General features: G+C 42.1%; 1 protein-coding gene across 1 annotated transcript; it reads left to right on the top strand.

Annotated features, from left to right (window-relative positions):
• The first annotated feature begins 2,364 nt into the window (after positions 1-2,364).
• LOC141270992 (keratin, type I cytoskeletal 19-like) lies at positions 2,365-7,356 on the top strand. Its single transcript, XM_073681088.1, has 8 exons — positions 2,365-2,983; positions 3,301-3,383; positions 3,514-3,670; positions 3,791-3,952; positions 4,397-4,522; positions 5,126-5,346; positions 5,890-5,924; positions 7,295-7,356. Exons 1-8 carry the CDS (start codon positions 2,417-2,419, stop codon positions 7,354-7,356), a joined length of 1,413 nt encoding a protein of 470 aa, XP_073537189.1. The 5' UTR covers positions 2,365-2,416.
• The last annotated feature ends 9,373 nt before the right edge of the window (positions 7,357-16,729 follow it).

Below are 16,729 nucleotides of genomic sequence, written 5' to 3'. Positions count from 1 at the left end.
TCATCCAATCACGAGGATGCAACATAGAACAACGTGAACACCAGTCGGAAACCTGATCCAGTGTAGACTGAAGATGGGATGGGCTTTATTCTGTGAGCTTTTGATGTCCATGTACTGTATAATGGATATTTACAATTATTTGTGTTAGTATGACTGTCTGGTGAGTTTTACGTGTCTAGGGTCTTGGGGCTAAAGTTAAAATTGTCAAAGGGAAATAATTCTGCCATCCTCTCATCTAACAATATCCTTTATGATATCTTCTTACTTCAATAATAAGCTTTTAGTATTTGGCATATGATACAAATGGAAATATTTACAATGAATTTACTGCACAAGACTGACAACAGTCACCTTACTGTATACCAGTAAAATGATAGGCTTCATTAGCATTGTTAAAGAAGTTGTTTGGGATTGAAAAATGGCGCCACTCTTATTTAAAGGTAGTTTCTGGTATTGCAGCTCATCCTTAATCAAATGAATGGAATTGAGATATTATACTATACATAACCATGGACAAGAGTAGTCCATGGTTATGTTCTGATCCCAGACAATCCCTTTAATAGCTGAACCCACAAAATATCTGCTGTTTTGGGTATAGTTATCTAGCTCCTTCACTTATACATTCAAAATGATCATAATAGTACCCAATACTGGAAAAGCATGCTAGTGCATCATCAGTAACGGGAACTATGGCCTATTGTTTGCCTCCATGCCCTAAAGTCATTGATTATGTTATACCTAACTAGTATTTGTGTTGTATAATATTGTATATTGCTGCCATTTGTCCTTTTAACACTTCATAAATAAAAGGTTTCTTCTGCCTATTGCATATTGTTGTGTTGTCTGTTTGTTCTATGTTCCTATAGTTTCTGAATATAACAGGGTACAATTAAATAGGCTACATGAGATTAGGAAAAAAAGTAGAATACTTCAAAGTGTTAATTCACTTAAATGAATTCTGCAATATAAGGCACAGTCCGCATACAAGACTGGTGATGTTTTATGTCTACCTTTACTTTATAAATTTAAGTCAGAATTTGTGAGAGAATCTTTAGCAAAATTTGGTTTCCCCATATTATTGATTCTTAAGGGATCTTCTAGACTTCAACATGAAGATTTTGGCCCTCATAAATACATAAAAAGCAATGTGTTTAATCCATTTCCTCGTTAAAATAAAGTTCTACCTTTGCAGTTTCCTTAGTGTTGTCAAGAAAAAATTGCTCCTTTATAATGAGTGATTGTGGGAAATTTAAATTCCTCATGCCCTGATTTAGAAAATTCAATCTGTCGATTCAGTACCTCCATTTTGTCCTGACAGACCTTTAAAGGGACAGCACAGAATGACTATTTCCACTGCTCGGTGCATCACGGCTGGGGCAATCATTTACATACCTTCCCACCTGCTTGTTTTCCCTCAATCTTCACCCCTCCTTATTTGATTAACATCTCTGGCTTCATAGAGCCTGAGAAGGGAGCCGAGAGATGGAAACCAAGCAGGTGGGAAGGTGTATATAACTGATTGACCACGCCATGAAACATCGAGCGCCTGTACTTGATTTGAACAGTCATTTTGTGCTGACAGAGTCCCTTTAATAACAATGATCTATGGTATTTGAATAAAATTGCATTACACAGGTAAATTGTATACCCTCTAATTGACTTTTTACTGGCGACTATTGCCTCATTTACTGTGGCTGATAATTGGGAACAGGTAATGCTAGGAATGCTCATTTCTCGACTATCCGATTGTCTAAACAAGCTTAGAAATCATCGTTTTCGGCAGCATATTATCCTGTGAAACAGCAAATGCGCTGCCTAAAATATGATGTTCTATGCTCACAGAACGATCTACTAATGATCGTTCTGTGCAAATTGGAGTGTGATCGGCCTTTCTAAACGTGTCATTAAATGACTGTGAATCGGCTTGCACATACCCGATCGATGGTCGTTTAATGGCCAGTTGGTCTGTCTAAATGCAGTCTAAACTGAAGAAAAGGGATTATCTATATATTTGCAGCGACTTCATGTGAATTTTTTGTCCAAAGCAGTTTTGTAAATTTTCAGTTACCAAAAAATAATATTTTCAATATATATCAATAGCTACGAGGAGTCTTTCATGTGTCCATAATGCCGACTCCAAATCTTTTGTTCTAGCTCGATAGGTGTGGTGAATATAACGCTGTTGAACAGCTCTATAATAAACTTGTCACAGTCTCCACCTTCCTTATGATCTTTCTTAAGCAATCATACAAATGTCTTCTATATAAATCACATCAACCAGCAAATGAAGCAAACTATGATGCTTGTAAAGCATTTAACTTTCTGCAACACCCCCTGTGCTTTTTATAAAATGAGCTCTTACACTTGGGTTTTCGAAGAAGCTGTTGTGTAAGCTGATTCTTGCAGATCTCTCAACATGAGCCATTGTATTAAGTCAGGTCATTCAACAGCTGGGTCCATCAAGGGAACCAGCCTTAAGATCACCAGTCATGTCTCAACTCTCCACCATAAGCTTCATCATGGGGATTCACATAAAATATCCCATCATGGACCATCTCATGGGTCTCTTCATGGAGGATTCCATAAGTTACATCATGGGAGCTCAAGTCTTTCACATCATGGAGGTCACTACAGGACCCCAAGTGTCCATGGAGGATCTGGAGGGAAAGGAATCTCTATTTCCAAGAATACTTCTATAGGTCATGGATGCGGATTTGGAAGTGTGCATGGTCACAGCACTCACTTTGGCAGCTATGGAGGCCACAGTGGCTGGAAGGGTGATGGCCTTTTCAATGTCAATGAGAAAGAAACCATGCAACATCTAAATGATCGACTTGCATCATATCTTGAAAAAGTGCGATCATTAGAACAAGAAAATGCCCAGCTGGAGAGAAATATAAGAGAATGGTATGACAAGAACCAACCCAGCTCTATTCCTGATTTTAGCAGCTACTTTAGGATCATTCAGGATCTTCAAGGCCAGGTGAGGATTATATAATGTGTGGCATTCATAAACAAAGGCACATGCATTGTAATCACAAGTATTATAATATATATTGTAATTTTAAATAATATATTCTAAATGTACATGTAATACACCACTAGGAAGCTTTTAACAGTAAGTACCATCTATATATATTCAGACATAGAACTTGACTAAGGTGGCATGGAATATTGGGACACTATATAATTTTCAACAATTGACTGGCTGTACTAGATTATAGATCTATGATGTTAGGAGTGAAAATACTATGGAAGACCCCTACTAATCTACTATCATTTTTTTTCTATTTTTTTTAGATATCTTCTGCTACTATTGAAAATGCCAGAATTGTGCTTCAAATCGACAATGCCAGGCTGGCTGCAGATGACTTCAAGAATAAGTATGTTACTGACACAGTAGACTAAATCAGAATTGTTGAATATGTTAGTCATCATATGTAGATTCAGTTACTGGTGACCCTAAGGCTGTCCTAATCTTAATTCTGGAGTTTGTAATGTCCTTTTCTGTAGGTATGAGATGGAACTAAGACTCAGAAACAATGTTGAGTCTGATGTTAATGGCTTACGTCGTGTGCTAGAAGAGTTGAACCGAGAGGTATGTGACTTGGAGGGTCAAGTTCAGAGTCTACAAGAGGAGCTGCTACAGATGAAGAGGAACCATGAGGAGGTGATGGCTCACTTCTGTTTGTCATACAATGCTACCTTCTATGGGAAAATAAAATTCATCTGACAATAGACACAAGGATTCTTACCATTTTTCTAATCAGTATCTGTTTTTTTTTTGTAGGAAGTAACCTCTCTACGTGCTCAGTTGGGTGCTAGAGTCAATGTGGAAGTGGATGCTGCTCCATCAATGGATATGAACAGAGTATTGTCTGAGATCCGTGAGCAATATGAAAACCTGATGGAAAGAAACATGAGGGAAGTTGAGAGCATGTTCCTTCAAAGGGTATGTACTTTTTTTACTACAGGTCTAAAGATGTTTCATGCAAACTGAATGTGAAGAAACATGGCTAAACATAGCAATGTGAATGTAGCATGTGTTAGTTGCAAAACTGTGAGATAACAGGAAAATGAAATTGTTCATAATAAAACACCTACATGTTTTCTTGTAATTCCATGCCGAACCACTTGGTGTGCTGTTAATTCAAAACATCTCTAAGGACACAGCACATTCCTTTATTAGTAGTGCCATTATGCGGTAGAAATATGTAGCAAAATTATCTCAATTTCCTGGTCTGAAAAATACACATTATATGTTGCATATGTTTCTTGAACTCTACATTGCCCAACACATTACTATGCCATAAAGTTATATATATAGAATATACAGCATATGTATAAATATGTATAATGAGTATTCATTTAGCATTTTATGCATCCCATTTACTAGAGTGAAGAACTGAATCGTCAGATGGCATCTGGTTCTGAACAACTGCAATCTGTCCAAACTGAGGTCATTGAATTAAGACGCAATGTCCAGACCCTTGAGATTGAACTACAAAGCCAACAAAGCATGGTAAGTGTAGCACCACAAAATATCAGTAAGCAATTATTTATACCAGATTTAGGGTAGGCTCACACTGACGCAGGTTCTCTCATTCAAGAGAATCAGATCAATTATGCTAATGACACTCGGCTCAAACTCTGTCAGAGTATGATCCGAGTGTCATCTGAGTGTGATATGATTCTCTCGAATGAGAGAATCGTATCACAGGTGCGGAGAACACAGAAAACGTAATTTCTCCATCTTCTCGATTGTTTCTGTGAGCATACATAGGACTGTACTCGGTTGACATCCGAAAGCAGTCCAATGTTTCACACTCTCCCGTAGACTTGTATATAGCGGAGCCACTCGCAGCACGCTGGGATTATTTTGTCATGCAGAATCGGCAAATCTGCACTACCCCGTAGTAAAACATTGGGCTGAGTGCTATTCGATAAAACATTGGATAGCACTCGGCCGTGTTATACACCAGTGTAACCGAGCCCTTAAAAGCAGACTGGTCTATCAGAGTACTGGGGAAATCACTGGTAGGCCCAGGTCTGACACAATAGTACACCCAAAAGATCCTGCAGAAGACAATCTGCACCTCATTTCTGTCTTCATTTCATTCTACAGAAATCAGCTTTGGAAGGTACATTGGCCGAGACAGAGGCCACTTTCGGTTCCCAGCTTTCTCAGTTGCAAAGCATGATCAACAACATTGAGTCTGAGTTGTCACAGATCCGTTCAGACCTAGAACGTCAGAACCATGAATACAAGATCTTAATGGATCAGAAAACACATCTGGAAATGGAGATTGCCACATACAAGCGCCTTCTTGAGGGTCATGATATCCAGTACGTAGTAACAATTTTATTTTTACAACAATTTCTCATACTTAGGATATGTTGTCAGAATTCACAAAGCGAACTACATTCATTATTGATTAGATCTCTAAGCCTTGGTGATGTTGGTGTATTTTCTTTGGAAATTCATGTCAGAATAGCAATATATAATCCTTTATGCAAGTTTTTCTGCTGGATTTAAAATGAAAATTTTAGTCCAGCTCTAGCTAGAATCATAATATAATGATCCTAATATCAGAATTATATAGCCATGCCGATTGGGATTCTCAAAGTAAGTACACCTGCCTTGCCAGGTCAAAGGGGTTTATATTAATTAACAATGTATTGTGAAATCTACTGACAGATCTGTTTAATTCTGGAAGCTCTTCATATAGATGAATAATTTGATGTGTCTGTCCCTTTGAAACTGTATTTGAACTCTAAATATTAGAGGGTGATTTTATCTTATATGACTTATAGAACTGATGAATTGACTGTCCTTATTGAAGAGGTGGTGTATAAGATTTTGCCTAATTTCTATTTTACCCTTTCCAGTGTTTCTGGGCACCACCATTCAAGTGCCAAAGAAGGTAAGTTTAAAAAGAACTGCACTATATGGTGCCATCTGGGAACAAATATTGTATCTTTTCTTCTTAAAGGCATTTTTTAATTTAAAAAAACTTTTTCCCCCAAACTTAAATGTGACAATACATTTCCCATAGATAGTCATGTTAACTGACATCATCCATTCTTCAGCCTCTGCCTCCTACTGTAAGGCCCGTTCTCTCCTTCTCCAAGATGACTGCCACAGAGGCGCTGTAAAAAGACTGCACAACGCCTTCCCTGCCTTTCCACTGGTTTTGGGATGAGCCAATGCCAATGATGATGATGCTGTTTCCATCATTGGCATGGGAGGTGTGGCTCAGACTTTTAAAGGCATTCCCCACATATCTGCGGTGGCCATCTTGGAGAAATGAAGAATGGGACAGTGCGAGAACAGTAGCCACCAGATTGTGAATATATATGGAAAATGAATCATCATATTTAGGTTTGAGGGACCATGTTGGCTTTAAGCTATATTCTTACATTAGATTCTGTTCACATATAGTCAAAGGCGTACTACAGGTGCAGGGTTTGCAATCGCACTTGGGTGCTGGAGCCAAGGGGGTCCAAAAAGTCCCTTTGGTCCATATGAAAAGATTAATACTATTAAAGACTTGCAATAATTGGGGGCTCCATTGGAACTTTTGCATTGGGGCCCATGAGCTTCAAATTACACCACTGTATATAGCATGTATGCTTGAGCAAATAATCGCTAGGGTTCAATATCATAGATCCAGCGGACTTCATGTGCCATCTTAAAATGTGTCTGTGAGGGGTCATATTCTCCCTGGTAGTAATGTTTTTGGAGAGAATGACGTGACTCTGTATGAGGCACACAGACCTATAGTACTGGCCATTAAGTTTCTATATGTGCAAAGGCCTGAAATTAATGGTGGTCAATGTGAAAACTGTGTTGGAGGCGCCAAGAAAAATTGGCAGGAAGTTTGACCCAATACCTGAGCACTGGCATACCCAAACTATTTCTCTGTAGTTCTATTCCCACCCAATGACAATATTTAGAGTGACTTGCAACCCTTTGGGAAATGTAATTAAAAAAGTGCCAGTTAAGAATAGAGAATTTGCTCAATCAGGTGCATAATTTTAAGTATTTAAAGGGCTCTAAAAAGTGAGAGCTGAAATCTTATTGGTTGCTCAGCTTATGTAGAGGCAGCTTGACCCCGGGCTAAAGGTGTAACTTGAAGCAATTGTGTCCCCAAATATAATAATAGTGTCTGCTTATGTGGCAGAGGGGACTTTAGACCCGCTCAGGCACCAGGGCACACATGTAACAGACTTGTCTTAAAAAAATATATAAATGAAGAGTTAAATCCTGTCTTCTTATTTCCTTCTTCTACAGTGTCTCACCATTCTGTGAAGATCATCCACACTCCTGAGCATGTCCACCACACCAAATGTTAGCATCTCAATTGTCAGAAAGTCAACATTAGGATGAAGATTTCCTAAATGACAAAAGCGGGTGTCGTGATGTTGATATACTCATTGCGGAATTCTTTGCTTCTTCTTCTAAGCATTGTTTTGGGTTCTTTACTTTAATAAAGATCTTTCTTGTGCAAAACTAAATGTTGTGGTCAGTTATTTAAATGGCATTGTCACATTTATATGCAAGAAAAAATGAGCATGTTTATGTATGTTTTTCACAGACAGAACACGTACCCATTATAATCTATGGAGCTGTTTATATGTTGGTGTTTTTTGCGGACCGCGAGTCCACAAAGAATCAGAGACGTGGCTGTTTCAGATCCGCATCACAGATCAAAATTACCCATGCAAGTCTATGGGTCCATGAAAATTATGGACAGCGCAAGGACAGCATCATTGATAACATCACAATGAATAGGAGAAGATTGACAATTTATTTATCAATTTTTTCATGCGTGAAAAATCACTGATGGTGAAAACTGACTCACTGACCAAACACTGGTGGAAATCAGATGATAGCATTTTTTGCGTAGGTAAAAAAGTTACTGATATCTGAATGAGGCCTAAGGGAGGATTAAGTGCCACCATAAAGAAAACTTTTAATCAAGCAGAAACCCCCCCCCCTGGTGTTATCCCATTCCGCCCTCATAGTAGGCGATCAGCTGGACGAGTTTGCGCAGTTCCTGTCATCAAAAGAGGTCCGACTCCCTCAACCCCCCTCCGCCAGTGTGCACAACATATTCTCCCTCATACAAGTCTGACAGAAGTGTGCCAGTGAGTCTCCCAACCCCTCTCTGGGTGAGATCATCTGCTCCACAGACCTGTGAGTGCGATTGCAGAAAGACACTACCTGCACTTACAGATCTGTGAAGCAGAACGATCTCACCCAGAGTGGGGTTGGAAGACTCCCTGACACACTTCTGCGCTTTCAGGAATCTACTCCCTGTGCTGTCTGACGTGTGACGAGAATACGTTGTGCACACTGGGGGTGGGGAGTTGGGGGGAGTCGGACCTCTTATGATGACAGGAACTGCACAAATTCGATCAGCTGATCGTCCACTATGAGGACGGAATGGAATAATGACAGGGGGCGCTAAGGAGCATACATCAGAAAATAAAGGCTTGGTATTTATTGAGTGGAGCATAATTTTTAATAAATGTAAATTACAAAACCATTTATTTCCACCTTTTCTGCTTGGTTAAAAGTATTCTTTATGGTGGCACAACCCCTTTAAGGGTGCAAGATTTTTTGCTGAGTTTTCAGAGTAGAAACTCTCCAACTTTCCAATCAAAACTTGTGGCTTTTAAACTCCTAGTGGTTTTTAAAGAGTTTACCTTCCAAAAACTGAGCAAAAAATACTCAATGTGAAAACACCTCAAGGGCTCGTTCACACTGGGGTATAAATCAGACAAGTGCAATCAGACCAATGTTATTTAATGAGGCAGTGCAGATCTGCATATTTTTTTTCAGCTGTATTCGGTACAGTGCGAGAAAATAAAATTGCATGCCGCATGGACCATCAGTTTGGCGTCTGATTTTTACAGATGCATTACAATTCTGCAACATAGAAAACTGTAAATGGTCCTGTAAATGATCAATAGCTGCTGAGTAAAAAATCAGATTGTATACGGACAGCACACGGATGACAAGTGAGAAAAATTCATCCCACTCTCCTGGATGAGAATGGGACCGATTATTTATACGCAAGTGTGAACGAGCTCTAAATCTAGGCAAAACTGATACAGAGGGTCTAAGAGACCACCAGAGCTGCAAAGCAATAGTGCTAACCATGGAGCCACTTTGTTGTCAATGAAGATACTCTTTCTTTCATCCATTTAATCTTAGCGCCTCTTTATCCCTTAGCTCTTCCTGGCAGTAAACTCAGTAACAGAGCTCTTCCTGAAAATCTTTGAAAAAAACATGATATTGTCATATGTTGTCAGATCATATTTCTGATATTTCTGTCTATGGCTGCTGAGTGGTTGTGAATTGAGGAATGTGGAGACTTTGACTAGCATATTGAAATACTATATTGAATTGAAATCGTAAAAAATAGGATTCCTAAAGAGGTTCTCTGGAAAACAAATAAAAGATATAAATGAAAGTATCTTTGCAGATTAATTATTAATAGTGTTGAGCGAGTATTTTCTATTAACCCTTTCGCCGAGTATGCTGGGGCCGAGCTCCGAGTATTTATAGCTGCTCGGTGATATGGTTGAATCGCTCCCGTGTGCATGATTTGCAACTGTTTGACAGCTTTATTACATGTGAGGAATGTCTATTTCTTACACATTCCTCCCATGTAATAAAGCTGTCAAACAGTTGCAAATCATGTACACGGGAGCGATTTAACCTTATCACCGAGCAGCTGTAAATACTCGGAGCTCGGCCCGAGCATACTCGGACCAGAACATACTCGCTCAACACTAATTATTAACTTAGCAATAGATGTTTCTTTTGTCTCAAAAGTAAATTCTGTTATAAATAAAAAAGGCGGTCATTCCTGTGCACTCTGAGAGACCCTTTTTAGAATGTAAATAAGTCAGATTTGTTAGGAATTATGGCTTTGTGCTCCCATCTAGGAATGGATCAGGTCTGGTACTATGCTACTCGAGTCACAGGCGCCGCCAATGTCCTGACTCTAGAGGTGGAGCTACTACGCGTGCAGGGAAACCGTCCCAATCTTATGGAGCATCGCGTTCTGATGTAGGATGTGTGAGGACGTGGGATGCTGTGACTCTCACTAATTTCCCTGGTTGCCAGGTAATGAAGGACACTGTTGTGTTTGGCACTAGGCAGTGGTGGGATGTTTTTCATTCTGCTGTGTAAGCTAGCAGGGAGTGATTTCTGGGAATGATTGGGAGGTATTCAACACCTGATCATTAGGCGGGCTATTTAACCCTGTTCCCTGCTCAGTCCGTTGCTGTTTATTGCGGTTCCTATGTGCTGTGGTTGTGAGTGGAGCTAGCAGTAGTGTTGCCATCTTTTCAGGGGTTTTCTCATTTTCTCTTCTGGTTTTACTCCCCGGAGTAAGAGTTACTCACCTGGTCCTGGACTTGGCACCAACCACGTCACCAGACGCCAGCTGACCAGCGATAATGGGACTGGGAAGGGCTCTGCCAAAGTCCCCTTTCATTTACAGGGAGTTGAATGAAGAGTATTCCCGACTCTCAAGGGCTCACCTAGCTGGGCAGCTTGCGCGTCTGTGGCTGCTCCTTGGCTTGTTTGGTGCCAGTCTTGCTGTGTCTCATAACATAATAAATAGCCATATATACAGTATATATATATATATATATATATATATATATATATACAGTACAGACCAAAAGTTTGGACACACCTTCTCATTCAAAGATTTTTCTGTATTTTCATGACTATGAAAATTGGACATTCACACTGAAGGCATCAAAACTATGAATTAGCACATGTAGAATTATATACTTAACAAAAATGTGTGAAACAACTGAAAATATGTCTTATATTCTAGGTTCTTCAAAGTAGCCACCTTTTGCTTTGATGACTGCTTTGCACACTCTTGGCATTCTCTTGATGAGCTTCAAGAGGTAGTCACCGGAAATGGTTTTCACTTCACAGGTGTGCCCTGTCAGGTTTAATAAGTGGGATTTCTTGCCTTATAAATGGGGTTGGGACCATCAGTTGTGTTGTGCAGAAGTCTGGTAGATACACAGCTGATAGTCCTACTGAAGAGACTGTTAGAATTTGTATTATGGCAACAAAAAAGCAGCTAAGTAAAGAAAAACGAGTGGCCATCATTACTTTAAGAAATGAAGGTCAATCAGTCCGAAAAATTGGGCAAACTTTGAAAGTGTCCCCAAGTGCAGTTGCAAAAACCATCAAGCGCTACAAAGAAACTGGCTCGCATGAGGACCGCCCCAGGAAAGGAAGACCAAGAGTCACCTCTGCTTCTGAGGATAAGTTTATCCAAGTCACCAGCCTCATAAATCGCAGGTTAACAGCAGCTCAGATTAGAGACCATGTCAATGCTGCACAGAGTTCTAGCAGCAGGCTCATCTCTACAACAACTGTTAAGAGGATACTTTGTGCAGCAGGCCTTCATGGTAAAATAGCTGCTAGGAAACCACTGCTAAGGACAGGCAACAAGCAGAAGAGACTTGTTTGGGCTAAAGAACACAAGGAATGGACATTAGACCAGTGGAAATCTGTGCTTTGGTCTGATGAGTCCAAATTTGAAATCTTTGGTTCCAACCACCGTGTCTTTGTGCGAAGCAGAAAAGGTGAACGGATGGACTCTACATGCCTGGTTCCCACCGTGAAGCATGGAGGAGGAGATGTGATGGTGTGGGGGTGCTTTGCTGGTGACACTGTTGGGGATGTATTCAAAATTGAAGGCATACTGAACCAGCATGGCTGCCACAGCATCTTGCAGCAGCATGCTATTCCATCTGGTTAGTGTTTAGTTGGACCATCATTTATTTTTCAACAGGACAATGACCCCAAACACACTTCCAGGCTGTGTAAGGGCTATTTGACCAAGAAGGAGAGTGATGGGGTGCTACCCCAGATGACCTGGCCTCCACAGTCACCAGACCTGAACCCAATCGAGATGGTTTGGGGTGAGCTGGACCGCAGAGTGAAGGCAAAAGGGCCAACAAGTGCTAAGCATCTCTGGGAACTCCTTCAAGATTGTTGGAAGACCATTTCCGGCGACTACCTCTTGAAGCTCATTAAGAGAATGCCAACAGTGTGCAAAGCAGTCATCAAAGCAAAAGGTGGCTACTTTGAAGAACCTAGAATATAAGACATATTTTCAGTTGTTTCACACTTTTTTGTAAAGTATATAATTCCACATGTGTTAATTCATAGTTTTGATGCCTTCAGTGTGAATGTACAATTTTCATAGTCATGAAAATACAGGAAAATCTTTAAAGGAGAAGGTGTGTCCAAACTTTTGGTCTGTACTGTATATATATATATATATATATATTTTTAAAAATGAATCAAGTCAAGCAGCTTCCTGACCAGATGCAGAGTCTTCTGGGAATGTTCCAGGAGGGCACTGTGAAACAGCACAGTCAGACCTTGGCTCAGGGAGTTCCCCCCACACAGGAAAGTTCTAACCCCAGTCCTGCAGCGGGGGTCATTCCCATAGAACCAAAGGTGCCACTTTCTGATTTTTTTGGGGGCGATCAGAAACAATTTAATAATTTTAAGGAGGAGTGCAAATTATATTTCCAACTTCGCCCTGTTTCCTCTGGGAACAAAGGTACTCAGTGGGTCTTGTTATTTTCCTTCTTAGAGGGGATACCCAGTCTTGGGCATTTTCATTACCCTCAGGTTCACCCATACTCTCGTCAGTGGATGAATTTTTTAAGGCTATGGGAAGATTTATGACGAACTGGACCAGGTGGCCTTAGCTGAATCGCATCTTAAGGCAATGTGTCAGCAGGACCTCATTGCGGAGGACTACTGCTTCCAGTTTCGTAGGTGGGCCATAGAGACTGGGTGAAACGATGCCACCCTTCGTAGTACCTTCCTGTCTGGACTTAATGACCATATTAAAGGTATGCGAGTGCACCACTCTCCTCCCTGGTCGTTGGAGGCCACCATGACATTAGCTGTGCGACATGATTGGAGAAGGTGGGAAATATGTCAGGAGAAATAGTCACTCGGGTGGAGTTCATTCATACCGTCCGCCGGTCCTGAGGCTGAGGGAGAACCCATGCAGCTTGGTGGAGTTGGTACCTCTCGGGAGTCAAGGCTGCAAAGATGGCGTCGGAGACAGTATCTTCTATGTAGTTCCTTGCGCCATCTGGTTTGTGAATGTCTATGTCTGGAGCTGGCGGGAAACGACTGCACCCAGCTGGGTTCAGGGATCAGTTACACGCTCACGTACCCCAAGAAAAAAAATTACTCTTACCTATTGTTATCACATTTAGCGGTAATAGTGTGGAAGGTTATGCTTTTGTTGATTGCGGGGCTGAGATACCTTTTTTGAATGCTGTCATGGTCAAGGAGTTGGAGGTTGCTTTCATCTCCTTGGACGCTTCTATAACATTATCTTCTCTTGATAATTCTCTCCTTGCCCAGAGTATAGGGGTATCGCACCGCCAAACCAGGAGCTATTGACGCGCCCCCTGTGCCGTGGGGTACTCGGCAGCGGGCCTCTGGTTGCTGGGGGATATCACGGTAGCTGGTCCGGTCCGTGACCCAGGGCGGTCAGTAAAAAGGGGGAATATTTATAAGGTTTTTGGGAAAGTTCATAACACCACCTGTGAGATGTGGCTAAGGGGTGCCGCTGCTGCGGAGCAGTCCTCTGGAGCTGGTGTTGCGGCAGCAAGGATGGTGTGGCTCTCCACAGGTAGAGCTTGCTCCAGGGTAGCGTGGGGTGTAATGGATGGTGGTGCAGGGGAGAGACGGCAGGACGGTCCCGGAGGAAAGACGGACACTAACGCGGGGGTAAGCTTCAGTACCTTTACTGGTGATGTTGCAGGCACGGTCCAGGGTACTCCAGGTGAAGGGCGCACTTTTAGACTCTCCTTAGTGAGCGGGTATAGGGCCTCCTGATCCGTTGCTTTATTCTCTAAGCTTCTGAACTGCCTGGAGCTAGGCCTAGCTTGGTTACTGTCTCTCTTTGCACCTGCTGACCTGGTGGTAGGGCCTTCTCTTTGGAGATCACTCTCCCTGGATGCTGGGGCCTCTGTGACTCCTAGCCCTGGTACTGTAATCAGTGTTTGGTGAACCTGGGACCTGTAGTCCTCCAGGGGTTCCGGTGGTTCCTACTGGGTGTAAAGGGTCCCGGTGTCCGGTATATATATCGGGGTGAGCCTGGTATGCTCCTCTGCCCCCTCGCTACTTCTTCCTTTTCCTCTCGCCTTCGGCCACACTCGGGGCCCTCACTAGGCTTCAGTGTGTGCTGTAGGCCTCAACTTGCCTCACACAGCAGCCTGCGTGCTGCTCTCTCACTGAGCACACTCAACTCTAACCTAGAACTGAGCTGCCTGGCTCCACCCTCCCTATATATATATCCCTAACGGGCTCCCTCTGCTGGTCTAAGGTAATAGGGTGGAGGTGTGTGAATGTAGTGAGGGCCTCTTGTGGAGAAGTCCACCCATGCACCCTTCTGGGTTCTGTGGCACCAATGCGCAGCAGGGCGCCACACTATCACCACAGGCTGTCTGAATAAGGAAGAGGCATGCTTTTTTATTTTACAGAATCTTCCTACCGCTGTGGTGTTGGGTCTTTCTTGGCTTTGCACTCATAACCCTATCATTGACTGGCAAAGGGGGGGATATTGTTAAGTGGTCCTCCAACTGCCAATCCCTTTGTATCATCAAGCCTCCTAAGGTAGAAGGTTCCACCTTCCAAGTTCATATGGTAGAGTTCCCACAGGTGTTCTCCAAAGAGGCCTCCCAGAAATTATCTCCACATAGAACTTATGACTGTTCCATCCAGCTCCTTCAGGGGGCAAATTTACTTAAGGGCAAAATTTTAAACCTGTCAGAACCCGAGAGGCAAGTCATGAGGGAATATAAACAGGAAAATTTGAAAAATGGGTTTTTCCGCCCTTCTAAAACCTCGGTTGGAGCAGGGGTTCTTTTTTGTCGCCAAAAAGGATGGCGGTTTGAGACCGTGTATTAACTATCGTGAGCTCAATCGCATAACTATACGTAATCAGTACTCTCTCCCACTCATCCCTGACCTCTTTAACCAACTGGTGGGGGCAAATTGGTTTACTAAACTGGATCTCTGGGGGGCTTATAATCTGGTTCATATCAAAGAGGGGGATTAGTGGAAAAAGACCTTCAATACCCCCTAGGGTCACTATGAGTATTGTGTTATGCCCTTTGGGCCCTGTGATGCTCCAGCTGTTTTTCAGACACTTGTAAATGATATTTTCCATGATCTCTTGGGTGTTTGTGTTACTGATTACATCGATGATATCCTCATCTTCTCCAGGGATGTAGCTGCACATAGGGACCATGTGCGCACTATCCTGAAAAGATTCGAGGATCATTATCTTTATGTCAAAAAAGAAAAAAGTGTTTTCAAAGTGCAGGAGTTGGAGTTCCTGGGACTCAATCTGTCCCCCACAGGGTTTTGGATGGACCTCGAGAAGGTGAGGGCGGTGTTGGAGTGGGCACAACCTGTTTAGCTCAAGTGATTGCAGTGTATTTTGGATTTTGCCAATTATTACCGGAGGTTTATTAAGGGTTTTTCCAAGGTGGTGAAACTTCTCACCAATCTTACCCATAAGGGGGCAGACGTGTCTAATTGGGGACTGAAAGCCATTAAGGCCTTAATACACTTAAGAAGGCCTTTTCCTCCACTTAAGTTTTGGTCCAGCCTGATGTCAATAAGCCTTTTGTGGTGGAAGTGGATGCCTCTGAGGTAGGGGTGGGAACGGTGCTCTCCCAGGGTTCCACCACTCTAATGCATTTGAGGCTTTTTTTTCTTGAAAATTCTCTCCTCCAGAGCTCAATTATGAAATCGGCAATCGTGAACTTCTTGCCATAAAGTTAGCTCTGGAGGAGTGGCGGTATCTCCTTGAGCGAGCTAAGCACCCATTCACGATGCTTACTGACCATAAGAATCTGTTTTTTTTAGAGAATGCTAAGAGACTGAACTCGAGACAAGCCCGATAGGCCTTGTTTTTTTACCAGATTGAATTTTTCGATCTCTTAACTCCCTGGGACCAAGAATGTTCGGGCAGATGCTCTCTCTTTGTTCTAGTGAGTCTGAAATTACGGAACCTGATTTCAATCTTCCAAAGGACATTGTAGTCTCTTCTTTCAATTTAGCATAAGAGGTGGTTAAGGCTCAGGAGATGGCTCTGGCCAGCACACCTCATGATAAATTATTTGTCCTGGAGCAGTTACGGGTGGGCTCACTCAGAGAATGTCAGAAAGTATTGGTGGCTGTACTTGGATAAGGATGTTGAAGCATATATTAAGGCATGCGAGGTCTGTGCATAACAAGATGGGGTGCAGAGTGTACTTTAATGAGAAAAAAATTTACTTTTTAGAATTTACCAAGTGGCTGAAATGAAACAAAGAGTGAAAAATTTAAAGGCGTCTGAATACTTTCTGTACCCACTGTATAAAACCAGGGATTGAAGCTTGGAGAGGACAATTTGCATATTCCAGGTGCCTTCTGGGAAAAGCGAAGAGTCTCCTTCAGCTAGAAGATCGTTGGGTACAGCCGGGACCAGCTGCTTGGAAAGCATCGCCAAACCAGGGATTGAAGCTGGAAGAGGACAATTTGCATATTCCAGGTGCCTTCTGGGAAAAGCGAAGAGTCTCCTTCAGCTAGAAGATCGTTGGGTACAGCCGGGACCAGCTGCTTGGAAAGAATTTGTTTAATTTGTTTATC

Source organism: Phyllobates terribilis, unplaced genomic scaffold, assembly GCF_046119375.1.
Source record: "Phyllobates terribilis strain yellow unplaced genomic scaffold, ASM4611937v1 Scaffold_5__5_contigs__length_657084704, whole genome shotgun sequence".
Lineage (NCBI taxonomy): Eukaryota > Metazoa > Chordata > Amphibia > Anura > Dendrobatidae > Phyllobates > Phyllobates terribilis.
This window is presented reverse-complemented; position numbering and strand designations above follow the sequence as displayed.